At 35.3% G+C, this 17,046-nt stretch overlaps 1 protein-coding gene across 4 annotated transcripts in view; it reads right to left on the bottom strand.

The window, feature by feature from the left end:
• col12a1 (collagen, type XII, alpha 1) overlaps positions 1 to 17,046 on the bottom strand; it is a 152,625-nt gene that overhangs the window by 58,769 nt on the left and 76,810 nt on the right. For all 4 annotated transcript variants that reach the window (XM_002936200.3, XM_018094325.2, XM_031901995.1 and 1 more), the window contains 13 exons: positions 16,042 to 16,187; positions 15,483 to 15,612; positions 15,099 to 15,238; positions 14,428 to 14,557; positions 12,931 to 13,073; positions 12,715 to 12,847; positions 12,585 to 12,611; positions 12,193 to 12,335; positions 5,519 to 5,651; positions 4,990 to 5,129; positions 4,517 to 4,646; positions 1,557 to 1,699; positions 1,121 to 1,250 (listed from right to left, as the gene is read on the bottom strand). In XM_002936200.3, the coding sequence (XP_002936246.3) occupies positions 1,121 to 1,250; positions 1,557 to 1,699; positions 4,517 to 4,646; positions 4,990 to 5,129; positions 5,519 to 5,651; positions 12,193 to 12,335; positions 12,585 to 12,611; positions 12,715 to 12,847; positions 12,931 to 13,073; positions 14,428 to 14,557; positions 15,099 to 15,238; positions 15,483 to 15,612; positions 16,042 to 16,187 (1,668 nt within the window). The remainder of the gene's footprint in view (positions 1 to 1,120; positions 1,251 to 1,556; positions 1,700 to 4,516; positions 4,647 to 4,989; positions 5,130 to 5,518; positions 5,652 to 12,192; positions 12,336 to 12,584; positions 12,612 to 12,714; positions 12,848 to 12,930; positions 13,074 to 14,427; positions 14,558 to 15,098; positions 15,239 to 15,482; positions 15,613 to 16,041; positions 16,188 to 17,046) is intronic.

Here is a 17,046-nt window from a genome sequence, read left to right as displayed (position 1 = left end):
TTTGAGAAGTTTGCACTAATTTTGTATGAGGGGCCGTACATTAGTATAGTATATATGACAGTTACAGATAGAATGCATGATGCAAAGTGTTTTCAAACAGTTTTATCCACATGGATAAGTAACAAAGAACTAATGCTGAGATACCTGTGTATCTAGTGTATCTTTTTTTGTATGCTTTATTGGTCCCCTTGTACCTAATAAAAGTTTTAGCTGTCCCAGTTAACTTGAGTGCTTTAAATGCAGCCTCAATACTAAAATGTTTTAATATTAAAACTACTACTGCTGCTACACCTTTCCTTTCATTCAAGGTACTTCCGCTAAGTAGCATTATAGCATTCCATTTGCTTTGTTGTTTTAACCCTGTAAAAAGTCTTTCCTAGTAAATATGCTGCCAGTAACAAAGAAGCCCTGCAAACAAGCAAACTCCACAGAAATAAGCAGTTCTATTTATACTGTCTCTTCAGATGCAACTAATCAAACCCCACCCACCTCGAACTGTTTTAATCGGCCTCCATTCTGCAACAACAGACATACACTCTCAACAACCCAGTAATTCCAGTATTTGCTTCCAGAACTCCCCATCAGAAGACTGTCCATCATCATTTTAAAATTCCAATAACATAGTAATAAATGACAGATGTTAGGGTTATTGACTTCAAAATTAGGAAAGTGTGGCAAAGATCTATATCCAGGCAAACATTTTATGAAAATCATTTGAGCTTAATTCAGTGGTGCCGAGGGGTGCAAAATTATAGTGCAGAGTATTTGCTAGGTATATGCAATAGATATATGGCAGCATGCGCTAAAATCTTATCGCTTAGACACAAATTTCATATGTAATGATAGGGCTTCAGAGGGAAAATGAGCAATGCAAATAGATTTTCCTCTGAACGAATAATTTTTTCTTTGTGTACAGTAACGATATACTTTTTGAACAAGTTGTGACAATTGATAATGGAAAAATGATTTAACGTTTGAGACACACTGAATGTAATGTAATGTTTAACTTTTGTTCACCATAAGTATCTTGCCCAATGTTAAGACTGAGGAAGGCTGGAGAGCCAAAGCTGAATCATACTTTTATAGCAATATCATAGAAGTGGGTAGTGGATACACTTACATGTTTTTCCTTCACCAGGGCTAGGATCCCCCTCACCATCTGCATAAAGAGCCACAACATTTACAGAGTACTGTGTGTCAGGAATAAGTTGCTCCAGCAGCGCGTTGTGAGTATTGCCAGGAACTACAACCTACAAATGGCCAAGGGAATTGTGTTATTTTATTTTTTTCTTGTACATAACCCCAGACTTTAGATGAATGTCCCATTACAGGAAATTAAATACAGAACCACATAGCATTGAAATATCTGATAACTGTATACAAGGCCACAATGAATTCTACAAAAACATTAATCACCACATTAGAGACAGTGAAAAATCTATAGTAAATGAACAAAACCTCCAAATTACTCACACGGAATCCAAACAAAAGAATGTAGCTACCCAGCCCTATGCACGCCGCATGAATGTTTATAATCCCAAAGAAAAATGACTCACAGACTCAGTAGGCCTTGTTCCAAGAAGTGGAGCATAGTTGACTTTATATTGCTGGACCTGTCCAGGCGCAGGCTCCCAGCGAACATTCAAAGTGTTTGTTGTGGGGTTGTATACTTGAATATTTCGAACTGTTCCCCGCACCACTAAATTAGGGAAAAAGTGAATAATGATTTAACATTTTTGGGAGTGGATAATTTAAAACCCTTTAAACATGATGTAATGTAACTAAAGTTATGTCATACAGAAGCCAATGGCTAAACAAACAAATGTCTTCATAAACAAAGAAATGTTTACAGCCTTGCTCCGCTGCAGTTTTAAAATGTTTAAAAAAGCATTTTATCTACTATCTTGCTAATATAAATGCTAAATTGCACCAGTAACAGACAGTTGTTATTATTGTCTTGTTTGCACTAGACTAATCAATGCTATTTGCTGATTGGCTGCTGTGAGTTAAATAAATAGTGCTGTTTGTTAGTAGATTAATCCTAACAACTTTCAACAACCTGCCCTATCAAATGATGTTGTATAAAGTTTCTGCACTATATATGCTGAATATGTGAAGCGGTCTCAACATCATATCTCAGCTATTTTCTTTACTTAGTTTATTTTATATCATACTAATTAAGTACAATTTTATGACCCAGTGGAGATGAGGAAAACGAGTCACAATTTACACTGGTGCCTTGCAAAACTTTAGGCCTGCATGGCGATAATCTTGCTGTTTAAATTAGTTTGTATAACAAATATCTTTTATTTTACCAATATTTTTGATGAAATTTTGTTGAAATTCTTATATAGTCTTATATAGTTATATAATTCTTATATAGTTATATAGTTCTTATATCTGTCCAATCTGTATTTGTATGCTTGAAGTCCTATCATGTTTTGGCACTGACTTACAAGGTTACTTTTTATGTGGTTTTAAAAGTATCTGTTTATAGGGAAGAGAAGCACAATAAACACATTTTAAAGGAAAATTAAAGCTGAGGCAACAAGTAGGTTAGAAAAGCTGCACATTATGATTTGGGCTTCTGTACCAGCCCAAGGCAACCACAGCCCTTTAGCAGGGAAGATCTGTGCCACCAAAGATGCCTCAATAACTCCGCAACTTCTTTTCTGCTGATTCCCTTTACATGCTCTGTGCTGCTGTCAGTTACTGAGCTTAGGAAGCGATGCACAATATATATAAAGAGTATACAACTCATGAACATGTGCAATGTCACTGACACTCCTGACACTTTCTGTAAAAACTTTAAAGACCTGAATCATAACTGTTATAGACACTCTGCGGTAAGTTAAGTATATAAAAAAACAGGACTTTCTACCCATACTTGTTTTTAGAGTTTAGTTCTTCTTTATAGGCATATTGCCCAAGGGCATTAGTGTAGTTTTCTGATGCCTACAATCCCTTTTGTGTATTAATGACATTAGCTGCCACACCATAGTTAGTTAACAATAGTTTTAAAGGCCACATTAAGGTAATTATGGTTTGTGTGTCCACTGTTATATGATTTGTGCAGTATGTGGTATTGTACTGTATACTGAGAAATAAATTGTTTGAATTCACACTTAAATTAAAGGCACTCAATTAACATACCAAATTCCTTAGAATGTAACAACCATATTCTAATTAGAATGCCAATGTGCTAAAAAAAAAGTCCTTCATGGCGATGCCTTTCTCCAATACTTAATGAAGTCTTTCTACTTTTAATAATAAGCAATAGTATTTCTATTGCATATGATCTGGATGCCGCCAGAATTTTTCTAGAGCAATATGTGAGAATTTAAAATGTAGTTATCCCTCAAGCTGTTTTCCTGTGCAAAAGTAGTGTAATATATGTAGGTTTTATTGTAAGGCTTTTTTTTGTAAAGCGAGATGAGTGAAGTTGTGGAATTCTCAGCCTGAAGCGATTGTACTGGCAGGTACAAAAATAACTATAAGACATGAACAAATGCCTTTTTAGGAACTGAGAAAATGTAAAGCAACTGACATGAATTCATATTTTAGATGTAAAGCCAAGCATCAGTCCCAGGTGCCAATTTCAGAAGGATTTATTTTCCCTTTTGTGGCAAACAGGTTGTTTTTTTGCCTTCCTTTGGAAATACTGGAAGAAGAAATTACTTTAGCAAAACTTGAAACTTGACAGATCATTTTTCAACTGTTGTTATTTTGACAGCCTAAAATATTGAAACAGCTCCATGTACCATGTACTCTTATTGCATTTTTGGGGCATTACAGCAACATTACATGCTCAAATTGGCCCTTTATCAAGCTTAGAAGAAGATCAATTCAGACAATTATTTTTTTGAGCTGGAACAATTGATTCCAGTAGGGAAAATACATTGTTAAATCTTAATGCACCAGTAATGTTTTACCAAGACGTAACTATGATTACAACTCTGTAAAAATGAGTGATAATAGATAATCCCCTTAATGTATATCATTATATATGTTTATGTAAACTCAGGTATAATAACTCATACCATTCAACTGTATGGTGGCTTTTAAATAGGTGACTAGTAAATTTTGGCAACTAATTGACTGGTATAGGTGACTAGACCTATAGCAAGCTTTGCAACTTGCAAACTAATTTGTTTGGCAATAGCAAACCTAACACAATACAAATGAAGAGAAGCTGATGTGGCTGCATTAGAAAAGGAAAGAACAATAATTGTGTAATAGCAAACCAAGCTATTATTGTTTAGAAGGTGTAAATGTTCTTCTGTCCATTATAGAAGGCACCACCCCTAGAGTTGCAGAGCCTACCAACCTGGTCAGCTCAAACTATGATGGCTTGGTTGATCTCTAAATAGGAAATGATCACCAAAAAAAGAAAAACATTATTTTTTATGACAATGAATGCAGCTATACCTACAAATAAATATCTAGAAAGATCTGAATTATTAATTAAAATGACCTTGCAAAATAACAATGGTAATAAAAGGCCAGGATTACTTACAAGTCTTTCCTGTTTCTGACATACGACCTCCTTCTCCTTCAGAATAGACAGGAACAACAGTTACTGTATATGATGTATCAGACTGAAGATTCCTAAGAACTGAATAGATTGTATTTCCGGGCACTGTCACCTGTACAAATGAAACAGAATATAAATAGCTCAAAGTATATCTTCATGTATTGCATTTCTCAACATACATTTTGCTTTATCCTTATGAATTTCCCTCAAAAAACATTTCCTTTCACCTACACAGCAAATACTGTACTTACAACAGACCAGTGGAAAAATGATTGCCTGTTCTATATTTTGCGTCAGTGTGCAGTATATGTAGTAACATTTTCTGACGTCATGGTCAAAAAACTAGTTCAAAAAGGCCTCATAGAAAAGCTCTATATGCAATAAAAGTTTGTAATGAGAAATATTACAATGCATATTTTTTATGCAATTTTATTTTTATTCACATAAGACATTACCGTTTCCTCTGGTCCTCCAGCAGTTGGTACATAGTAAATTTTATACCGCCGCACATTTCCTTCTGCAGCTTCCCAACGTACATTTAAAGTGCTTGTTGTTGGGTCATACACTCTTAGATTCTTCACTGTATTTAAGGGCTCTGCAAGGTAGGAATAAATGCTAAGAATGCTGCACAATTTCATCATCTGAGTTGAACCACATAAAACATTAAGACATGCTCTTTAAATTTTTTTATTTCAATGTTCTGAAATCTAGCTGGGCCAAAAGTAGAGCAAATTAAATCTGCAAGAACAGTGCTGTCCAAATGCTGTTTAATGGGCCAGTTGTCTTTTATATTCATAAAAAGCCATTAAAATGATTATGGCCTACATTAAGATCAGTGGTGCTTTGAGGGGCTGGGGATCATAGGAACTATTTAAAGGCTAGATTCCAGCCCAGGTCTCCATTTGGACAGCTCTGTGCTAAAAATACTGAATGAACAAAAGTTACTCAATACATTTAGAATATTTAGGATCACCAATGTCTTACTTGTTTTTCCTCTCCCTGAGATATTTCCTCCTTCCTCATCTCCAATGTACCTTGATGAAACAACAATGTTGTATGGAGTGTCTGGCTGCAGTCGCTGAAGAACAACACTGTTCTGCTTTCCACCAACACTTGTCTAAAGACAAAATAAATAAGCTGACATATACTCTACAGTACTCACCCATCAAATATTCAGTTCATGATTGAAATGAGGCAACAGGCAATATTAAATAAGTTATATTTATTAAGCTCTAAACTCACATTTTGATAAATCTGCCCCTTAAACTTAGTTACCACAGAAAGATTACAATTAGCCTACCTCTCACAAAAGCTTGCATTAATTTGGATGCATCTTTGTTAATAATGAGTGTATGTTTTCTGCAGATACACAAGCTCTATTACATGAGGCCCACCAACTCACTGGAGAAAGATGTCCTCCTCTGGATACAAATACAAGTATTGGACCCCTTATCCGGAAACCCATTATCCAGAAAGTTACAAATTACGGAAAGGCCATCAGCCATAGACTTCATTTTAATCAAATAATTTTAAAAATGATTTCCTTTTTCTCTGTAATAATAAAACAGTACTTGTACTCGATTCCAACTAAGATATAATTAATCCTTATTGGAGGCAAAACAATTTTATTGGGTTCAATTACTGTTTAAATAATGTTTTCAGCAGACTTTAAGTAGGAGATCCAAATTATGGAAATACCCCTTATTCAGAAAAGCCCAGGTCCCAAGCATTCTGGATAATGGGTCCCATACCTGTACTTTGCTCATCTTTCCTTCTTCCAGTTTTATGGAGGCCTATATTATGCTCCATGCCTAATGGATTGGAGAAGTTTGGCTGCTGTACATGTGAAAGTGCAGGCATTTTTTTATTATTTGTGTTTTTTTTATTATTTTACTATTTATTCAGCATTTCTCCAGTTTGAAATTTCAGCAATAATCTGGTGGTTAGGGTTCAAATTAGCTTTGGGAATGGTTTGAATGAGAGACTGATATTTATAGGAGAGGACATGAGTAGAAAAATAATAAAAAATAACAATAACATTTTAGCCTCAAAAGGCAAAAGATTTTTGGCTGCTGGGGCAGTGGCCCCCATTAAGAAGTTGGAAAGAGTCAGAAGAAAGTACATCATTCAAAAACTACAAGAAATAAATAATGAAGACCAAATGAAAAGTTGCTTAGAATTGGCCATTCTATAAGATACTAAACATTAAAGGAATACCACCGTGGGAAAACATGTTTTTTTCAAAATGTACCAGTTTCACATGGAGCTAGCCATATTCTTCATTTCCCAGGGTGCCACAGCCATTTGACCTGTGCTCTGATAAACTTCAGTCACACTTTACTGCTGAGCTGTAAGTTGGAGTGATATCACCCCCCTCCCCAGCAGCCGATAAGCAGAACAATGGGAGGGTAGCAGATAGATATCAGAATAGCACTCAATAGTACGAAATCCAAGTCCGGCTTGGGACTCTTCCAGTTAGATGGGAGTAGAAGAAACAATACGTTATCTGAAAGCAGTTCTTATGTGTAGCGTTGGCTCTTTCTGAAATCTCAGACTCAGGCACAATGCACTGAGATGGCTGCCTACACGCCAATATTACAACTAAAAAAAATACATTTGTTGCTTCAAGAATAACAATTGAAATGATAGAGTGAATTATTTGCTATGTAAACAGTGTAATTTAGAAATAAAAAGTGCACCTTAAAAATTATGAACGGAAAGCTGTTTATTTTTTTGTTCTGTGAAACATGTTGATGTTATTTGCTATATAACCACACAAGGAAAATCTTTTAGATAGGCTAGTTCTGTACCAGACTGGTTAACAGGAATAATATGTCTTTATACATTACTTGTTTCCCATGTTTATCCTATCTCTACAGCTGGAGAAGGTTAGTAAATAAACCTTTTAATCTGAACTTTAGATATGCCAATTGTCCTGCTGGAATAACCGTCTGTGAAAAAAACCTAAAAGTGTTGTCGTTTTGCCAATATTCTGTTTCATACCCTCTGTAGCTTAAGACATTTGAAGAAAAAAAACAATGTGATTGTGTTTTATTAGCAGCTGGAAACTACTTCAAGAGAAAGTCAGTTGAAGACTATATAGGATAAAAGAGAAGATGTTCCACACCTGAAAATGAATGTAACCATATGGCACAGTCTAATAAATACAGGATTGTCAAAAATGAACAAAGGGTAAAGTGTCTATAAAGATACACAATACAAATAAAGAAGATACTTTGCAAAGGATGTGGCGCTCTCTTAATAAATCACCCACAGGGACTATTTACTCCCATTTATTAGAAAAAAAAATGAGTCAGTGAAGCAAACAGTATTGCTGACAGCTAAAAAGAGGCAACAGTGATGCCATTTTAGAGAGTTATTTGTAATTGTGAGTAGTACATTCACATAACTAAAGCACCCATATATGATTCTTTATAACAACTAATACAGAATTGTACATCTGATATTAGAAATTATAGTGGAATTATAGTGTTTCAGAAACTCATTAGGGTAACTGGTTTTATATATATATATAGGTACAGGTATAGGACCCGTTATCCAGAATGCTCGGGACCAAGGGTATTCCGGATAAGGGGTTTTTCCGTAATTTGGATCTTCATACCTTAAGTCTACTAAAAAATCAATAAAACATTAATTAAATCCAATAGGATTGTTTTGCATCCAATAAGGAGTAATTATATCTTAGTTGGGATCAAATACAAGGTACAGTTTTATTATTACAGAGAAAAAGGAAATCAATTTTAAAAATCCTAATTATTTGATTACAATGGAGTCTATGGGAGACAGGCTTTCCGTAATTCGGAGCTTTCTGGATAATGGGTTTCCGGATAAGGGGTCCGATACCTGTATTATATTATATATACTATTTTAGCCTAACTAAAGAACTAGGGCAGAAATGTTGTACATTATGTTTTGGGTTTCTGTACCAGCCCAAGGTGACCACAACCCTTTAGCAGGGAGGATTTGTGCCTCCAAAGATGCCCCAGTAGCTCCCCAACTTCTTTTCTGCAGATTCCCTACACATGCTCTGTGCTCCTGTCAGTTACTGAGCTTAGGGACCAACTCATAATATACTATATAAATAGAGTATAAATGTAACAGTAAAAATCTGTATTAATTAATTCAGATTCACATTACATGACAGATCTAAAACCAGGGCCTTTGCATCAGAATTGAATAATTAGCCCTGTAGCATCAGCTTATATGACAGACAATCCTCATTTTCTGTTTCGTAATTTGCAATGACCCCTAAGCTCAGCTTCTGAATGGCTGCTCAGACCACACTGAGCATGTGCATTGTCCCGGGCAGTTCCGGGTGGGGGTGGGGGGACAGAATCCAAGATGGGGAGCTCCGGTGACAACTGTAACAACCTATATCAATACTACTAAAAACATAAAATATGGCATTTCTAACCATATTCATTTTTAAAGGTTTAGTTCTCCTATAAGCATTTCTTTTACTTAGATAAATATCATAATTTTCTGTTTGGAAAGTTGCTTGAAATCTACTCACTTGTGTTTGGTATTTTGTCAATAATTTTTAAGACTTGTGATGCTAATGGCTCTATAAAAATAAAAAAGGCTGCACTATCCCATGATTTCCAACAAAGCTTTGTAAAACATCTGTCGAGCCTATGTTACCTTGAGGCAAACCTTAATAGCATTTTATAGAGACACCTCCAACGTTGTTCCGTGCCTCTTGCCTTGTATTCATTGTTGCTTTAGGCTGCCAAAAATAGCTCAACTTTACTTTGATAAGATCTGCATTCCAGGGTTTATAGGCCTTTTTAAATATGAACTGCCCATGTGTGGTTGGTACACAAAATGCACTGAATGATAGCACTAATGTTAAGCTGTAGGCTACACATATGGTAAATATAATTAAAATGCAATGACTGGCTGGAGTGAGCATAAAATAATTTAATCAAAGTTTGACAATGGACTGGGATATAGGAACCTCATTTGTCAAAAAATGTACATGTTTGAAGATAGTAGAATATAAATAGAAGGGGAATGAAGCAAAACGTATTAAAGAGCCACACACTCCGTTTACCATAGGCCATCATATGCAGGAACTCTATATGCTAATGCACATTATTATTTTTTTTTACTATTTCCAACAAAGTAAATATAGAGCTTTCTGGACATTCATGTGCCATCTGTAAGGACAGGGCTAGCTGCTCCTCCTGCCATTGTGCTTGTCACTGAATGCAAGATTTGCAGAATGCAAAGCAAAAGGGGGGTCAAGTGCTCCTAGAATGAAAATGAATGTGAACGCTCTTGTGCCCCTTGGTGCTCCTGCACTTGCACCCCCCTCATTGACCTATTTTGTTTGCACTTGACCCCTTTGGTTTTACCTATACATTTATTTGATTTACATCACTCATTATGGGCCTAGTTTATAAACTTATTTTAACATACCTATACAGTTTTTGTTCTGTTAAAATGTAAATGACCTCAAACAAATATAATGTTCATAAAATCTTCTACTTTTATATCATTTGCTTGAATATGAAAATTCAATTATTTTTTTATTTTGCCTTAAAGCAAATTCTTCTGCCTCCTACAAGAAATAACTCATTTTGCAAGGTCTGGAGAACTGAATGTATTTCATTGTACATTTTCATTGCATAGTCTGTTGACTGAATCTAATATTTATTTGTTTTGCAAATTTATGAATAGTGCTCTGGGATTATTGTGATTATTTTCACATAGGCTATCCCATGGTTGAAAAGCCAGAAAGCAGCAACACAATGGTATGATTCCCTAGAACTACACCCACCCACACATCTATCAGAGCAAACTGGAGTTATAGGAAACCTATGATTCTTCAGCCTCCCATTTGATCAATGTAAGTATTGATTACATTGAAGCTTTTTGAAGATCTGAATTAGGTAGACTTATAATCATTTAATCTAAATCAATTGATTTTGTTTTTAACTTGCATAATAAATTTTAAAATCATTGTTTTATGCTATTAAAGTGATACTGACACAAAAAAATGACTTTTCAAATTATGAATCTACATAAAAAGTTACCTATAGGTCATGTTGATATTTTTTCACTGTTAGGGCTGGTTTTGTATGTAATTGTTGCTTGAAGTTCCTAAACCTGACTGTTTTGCCAACCTGACTGTCCCTTTTCAACCTGTCAGTTATATCTTCTAATGCTAATGGGCTTCTGCTGCACAAATATGGCCGCCCCCTCATAGAAGAACATGGGGGATTAGATAAGGAATGGGAAAACATCAGAAAATACTTTTTTGGCAAAATTATAAAGCTCATGCAAAGACAATGTTATGATAGATGTTAAAAAGGTTTCATTTCTGGTGTCAGTATCTCTTTAACTGATTATTTGCCTTATGAGCAGAAAGAAAAAACTTTTGAATTCTGGAGCTTTATACAGTGCAGCTTTGCCACTGTTGGTTGTTTCTAAATGAACTAAAAATATTCCTTCTTTATTTGTTGCATGGCTATATCAGAAGAAATGGGGGCTGATGCCAATATCCTGCTGGGCTCACAGGATCTTGATATAAAGTCTTTCATTTATTTTTAAACAAATATATTTTTCTTTTTATGCTTTCAGCAGATGGTTTTTTTTTTACTAGGAACAGCTGGGAAAACTTTGAAGTGGGCGTTTCTGCAAACACCAATATAAAATGTTTGGTAAATGCCCTTTAACATTACTGCTTGATAAAACTAAGTTTAGTATAATGCTTTAACATAATGTACTTCTATAGTTGGTACACATAATTTTACATCCTCCAAAGATAGTGCTAGCTATATCTGTAAGCCAATGCTTGTGCACCAGCACTGACACCAGGCACACAACTGCTCACTTTGAGTTTGCTCCACCTTTATCTCTTTGTTTTGTTCTAAACTTTACTGGACATGTTTTCATTTTGAGTTACAAATAAGGATATTCAAACACCAAATGAGACCAACAAGGAGCAGTGGATTATGAATTTTTCCATACCTGGTGAATAGTGAGAGTTTTGGATAATTGTACTCAAAAAGAAGGAGAACTATAACTTATTATTAACATTATACCTAAACTCCAGAAAAGCCACGCTGTAAAAAAATATTAATTGCAGCAACATGCACCCGATTTTCCATCCACTTAAGGGCTTTGCAAAAAGCACATGCATTTGTAAATGAGCCCTACAGTCTTTTAGAAGGATAGTAGATATTGTTTTAATTACATGCCTTACCTTTTTCTGTACCGTGTACATAGATGGCAATATTTTTTATGAAAACAACATTATGAATATTGTACATACAAAACTAATGGGAATGACCCCTGAGCATTTGTGTAATTGATTTTGAAAAGTGAAAATCTCTGGTGGGGGCATACCCCAATAATAATGATCGCTAACCTTGGACCCTGGCCCTATGTTCTTCCATCTGGAGCCATTTTCCAAGCGTTCCTTTCAACTATTTGGGACCACCCGCATGTTCAGTATTGTAAAATTTAGATTTTTAGTAGGTGCCGAAAAAAAATTGGCAAAACAAAACCAATAAACCATGTTGAAATTATTGGGTTTGCTATGTCATATAAAACCAATTGTATTCCAATATGAGTGTTTAACTTACAGCAGCACTTTTTTAATTGGTAGAGTAAGTAATATCAATAGTTACCATTTGTTCAGCACCAGCAGCAGAAACAGGCTTATAATAGATATTGTATTTTTGCACATCGCCCATAGCACGATCCCATCGTACAGTCAAACTATTCTGTGTTGCATTGAACACCTGTAGATTCCTAGGGCCAGTCCTTAGGGCTAAAATTAAAAAGAACAAATAAAAAAATAAATAAAAAGTCTGTTAAAAACAGAATAAAGTACATAAATACTGGCATTAGCATTTAATAAATATAATTCAGCTCACAAATGACTGATAGTGGTTTCTTCCAAGAAAAATACTTGCTGGCATTAAAGACTGCTTTTCTACAAAGTACCTAATATTTCAAAGCAATTTCTTTTACATTTAGAGAAGAAATCTAAACTTCAAAATATTATATAGGTACTTACCAGGTGTTGTAGAAATTATTTCAGGCACTATAAAAGGAAAATAAATAATAGTCAGTTAGTATTGGAAAAATTAAGTTTGTTTTATTATTATTATGATTATGATTATTATAGTAAATGATTGAATATTTACATGTCCTTTCAACACCGATCAGATCTTCACTCTCTGATTCGTCAGGGTAAATCGCAGTTACTGAAACCTCATACTCTGTGTCTGGTTCCAGTTCATCAAAAACCAAAGTGTTTATATCACCATCAACAATTGTCTAGGAAAAAGAATTGCTGAGTTAGAAAGTTACCTTTAGGCATCTTTGGATCAACTCCATACTATATGAGCAGTAGAACGTACCTCTTTCTTTTTTTCTATGGCTCCAACTGGTGCCCACGTTATCCTGTACAAAGCTACATCTGGAGCCCCATGCTCCCAAGTACCTCGGAAACTTGTTACTGCTATTTCAGAAAACCGGAGGTTTGCTGGAGCTGGTACTGGTGCTGTTGGTATACAAAATTCACTTAGCAGGAACATGAGCATGAGCATATTTAATTAGAATAATACATATTTTAGTTGCGTTTAAATACTAAAATTTTAGGCTGTTCTCTCTGAGGAAGAAGCACAGATTTAAGGTTCAAGTTTCCTGTTATTTATCAGTACAAATCGCATACATATATTTGTTTTTGTGTAGTGATGAGCAAATTTTTTTGCCAGGCATAAATTTGCTGCAAGGAAAGAAAAAGGTGCTTAAAAAAAGTCACTGCCGTGTCAAAAAAGTTACAGTCACTTCAAAAAAGTTAAGTTTGCTTTAAAAAAGTTGTGGTTGTGTAAAAACTGGTAGCCAATTTGCGAATTTATTGCTGAAATTTTCTGTAGTTTTGCAAATTTTTAGATGAAGTGAAACAAGACAGATTTGCTCATCACTATTTGAGTGCACTAACATATTTTACTTTTGCTATAATAATTAAATTATATAATTTATGCAGAATCTATAATATAGAAATTACTGAATTTCAGCCATTAACATTTGACAAAGGGCCACTGGGGCTCAAAACATGTTGTGCAAATAAAATATAATTTTGCAGGTAGTACTGCATATGTAGCCTTTTCTTGATAATTAACTCTTGGATGCTGTTAAATTGACACCTGAGGCAGAGGTGTATTATAGAATTGGCTTGGCTAATTAAGTTTTTTTGATCCTAGGCAGTGGGTCACTAATATCTATAATTAACAATGAACTTCAGCCTAGTAGCAAAAAAAAACCATAACAACTGGTAACATTTGAAAACAAGCACCAAAAAAGTTCATGGAGGTGCCAAATAAGGGCTAAGATTGGCTATTAGGCAGCTTCTATGCACACTATCAGCTTACAGGGGGCTTTATTTGGTAGTAAATCTTGTTTTTATTCAACCAAAACTTGCCACCAAGTCAGGAATTCAAAAATAACTACCTGGTTTGGGGGCACTGAGAGGGGTTGGCGAGCAATATGTTGCTCACGAGCCACTAGTTGGGGATCCCTGCTATATGTAATACTACTTGTGTTTGACAGTGCTGCATACAGAAGAGGAGGTAGATAAGTGGAATATATGTAAATATGTGTAAATGTAAAGTAAGGAAAAGTCCAGAATTTTAGGACAGAGGACTCTGGGAAGGCCTGGGTTTTAGCAATAGTAAATACCACTGTGTAACAAGCAATAAGCACTTAGATTTTACTGGCCTGATAATAATAATAATAATAATAATAATAATAATAATAATAATAATAATAATAATAATAAAAAGCCCCATCTCATTGGTTCCTAGGGGCTACTGCATTAGTGCATATGTTGCCAGTGTTATAGCATAACCATCTACCTGTAGTTCCTTGTGTAGTACGTGGCTGAGATACTCCTTCATCATATACTGCAGTTAAACTGATTTCATATAGAGTTTGTGAGAAAAGGTCAGTAAGTCGTGTACTTGTCCTTGATCCATCCACTTCCACCTATAATATAACATGCATTTCCAAATTTAGTAAAAGAAGTGTAACAGGCAGTCACAATCTGTAGGTGGTTGAACCACTAGTAGCATAGGGTATAATGTAATTCTAGCTACTTTATTCTATAGCGGATCTGTACTTTTGGCTATTGATTTCACTTAAAATAAACAGTGGCCCACTGGTTGAATGCTAATGTACAAGGAATGAGAAAAGGGGGAACTTAAACTGTGTAAAAAAGGCTGACCCTTAAGCTAAGTTTTAGTATGATATTGAATGCGCAATTATTAGCAAATTTTCAATTGATCTTCGGTGTTTATATTTTATACACCACTGCCTGGTTTCTAGGGTAATTTGGACCACCAGACAGCTGCTAAATTCCAAACTGGACAAATGCTGAACTAGAAGATTAAAAATTCATAAAACACAAATAATAAAAAAATGAAGACCAATTGCAGATTGTCTCAGAATATCAATCTATACATACTTAAAGTTAATTTTAATGTGAACAACTCCTTTAACTGCAGTAGAATGCAATTAGGTATCTTACCTCTTTGAATTCTTCTTCTTCCTCTGTTTTATATCTTACTATATATTTGAGAACATTTCCAGGAGCAGCACTCCAAAGGACATTCATTGAGCTGTGAGTGATATCTCTCACTCTAATGTTCCCCACGCCTTGAATGGGTACTGTTAAAATAAATACAAAGAAGCTTTTTTTTTTATAGTATTCAACTCTTTTTTTCATAATTTACTTTGTTTTAGACATTATTTTTTTAAGAAGCACACAGCTGATCATTTTTGAGCGTTTTTTTTAATAATTATGGGTAAAGTGCAAACTACACTTTTCAGCCCTGGGCACCTAGACAGTGAGAACAAAAACTTTGCCCAGAATTTCCAGAATTTAATAAAAAAAAAAAAATACAAAACTTACAAGTGACTTCCTGTGAGGTAAGAGGATCACTGATCAGCTCATCAAAAAGTGCATATACAGTCAAGGTGTACTCAGTGTTGGGGAATAAATCTTCCAGAAGTACATCTGTCACCGATGCACCAACTCTCAACTAGAAATGTCAGATAAAAGAAAAAGAATAATTTGTGGTGGGAAGGAGGGAATCTAAAGCATGTTCAGAAAACTTAAAATCAGGCATGACAACAAGGAAGCTGTTCCAATGCTGCGGAACTACAACAAATTATTTGCATCCATTGGCTGCCGGTTGTGCTTGTTTTTTAAACACATGTAACTATTTGAACACTGATGTCTTGAGCAATCAATATTTGGTTTTCAGTTTGCTGCTTGAGTATCTCTTTGATATCCTGCAAGATCTTACATGGTATTAAAATAATGAAATACGTACTTTGAATTAGAGTTTAAAATCAGTTGTCTCTCAAGGACTGGCATACTCAATTGAATTTCTCACTGGCCAAATACTAGCCCCAAGATGAACTGCAATCTTTTTATTTATACAAAGCACCAGGCAAGTATTGCTCACCTCTTTTTCAGTTGAAGGCACAGTAGCGTTTACTGGCTCATACTGCAATAAATAACCAGTAGCTCCAAGCGCAGCTTCCCATCGAACTCTCATTGTTCTGGTTCCTATATCATATATGTTAAGATTTCTGACTGAAGGGATGGGCACTGTGGGTGTAAGTATAGAGGGCATTATTTCTGTTGCATTTAATAATCTAATCATACTAAAAAATTTGAGCAAATTTGAAGAAAATATTTTATTTAAATGAAGACCTGCTGATGTTGATAAACTAGTATTTTTAGGGTAATGCCACACCGGCCGTTTCTTGGTCTTCATATAAGCACAGGCCAGGAACAGCCCCTCCATTGGTAACCTTTCATGTGTGTGTCTGCCCCAGAGGCACAGCCAACCAGAGCATAGACACACAAAATGGATTTTGGCGCTGAAAAGTGTGAATATGCGTTTTCAGTCCTTGTGTCTGCTTCCAGGATAAAGCAGTGCTTGTGGGGGCAGACACACAAGTGAGTGGTGCCAGTGGATATGCTGAGTACTGGCCAAAAATAAGCCTGTGTATCTTTAGCTTTTATGCAAATATAGGGTTGCCACCTTTTACAATCCTTTATACTGGCTGGCTAGGATTGGTGACAAAAGGGGGTGGGTCATGATACAATTGAGATAGTGATGTTAAAAGGGGAGGAACTGTGGGGCAACTTACTGCTATAGAGGGTGAATCGAGTGGAAATCGTGAAGAGGTAGGATGCGGGTGGGTTGATGGCTTAGCTAGGCAGGCCAGGGGCAAAATTCACATTGCCAGTAAATTTGTAATACATTCTAGAAACGTTATGCTTTCTAAAATGTATGCCCTATAAGAACATTATGTGTATATGCTTTTAGGGCATTTTCATTTTACATTTTTACTGGCCCTTTAAAGTGGAAAAAAGTGCAAAAGCCCTCAGCTACCAGTAACATATGTAATATGTATGTAAAAGAGAGCCCTGCTTTCTTCCTTGACATGGGGTGATTGTA

Source organism: Xenopus tropicalis, chromosome 5 (genome assembly GCF_000004195.4).
Source record: "Xenopus tropicalis strain Nigerian chromosome 5, UCB_Xtro_10.0, whole genome shotgun sequence".
Classification (NCBI taxonomy): Eukaryota; Metazoa; Chordata; class Amphibia; order Anura; family Pipidae; genus Xenopus; species Xenopus tropicalis.
This window is presented reverse-complemented; position numbering and strand designations above follow the sequence as displayed.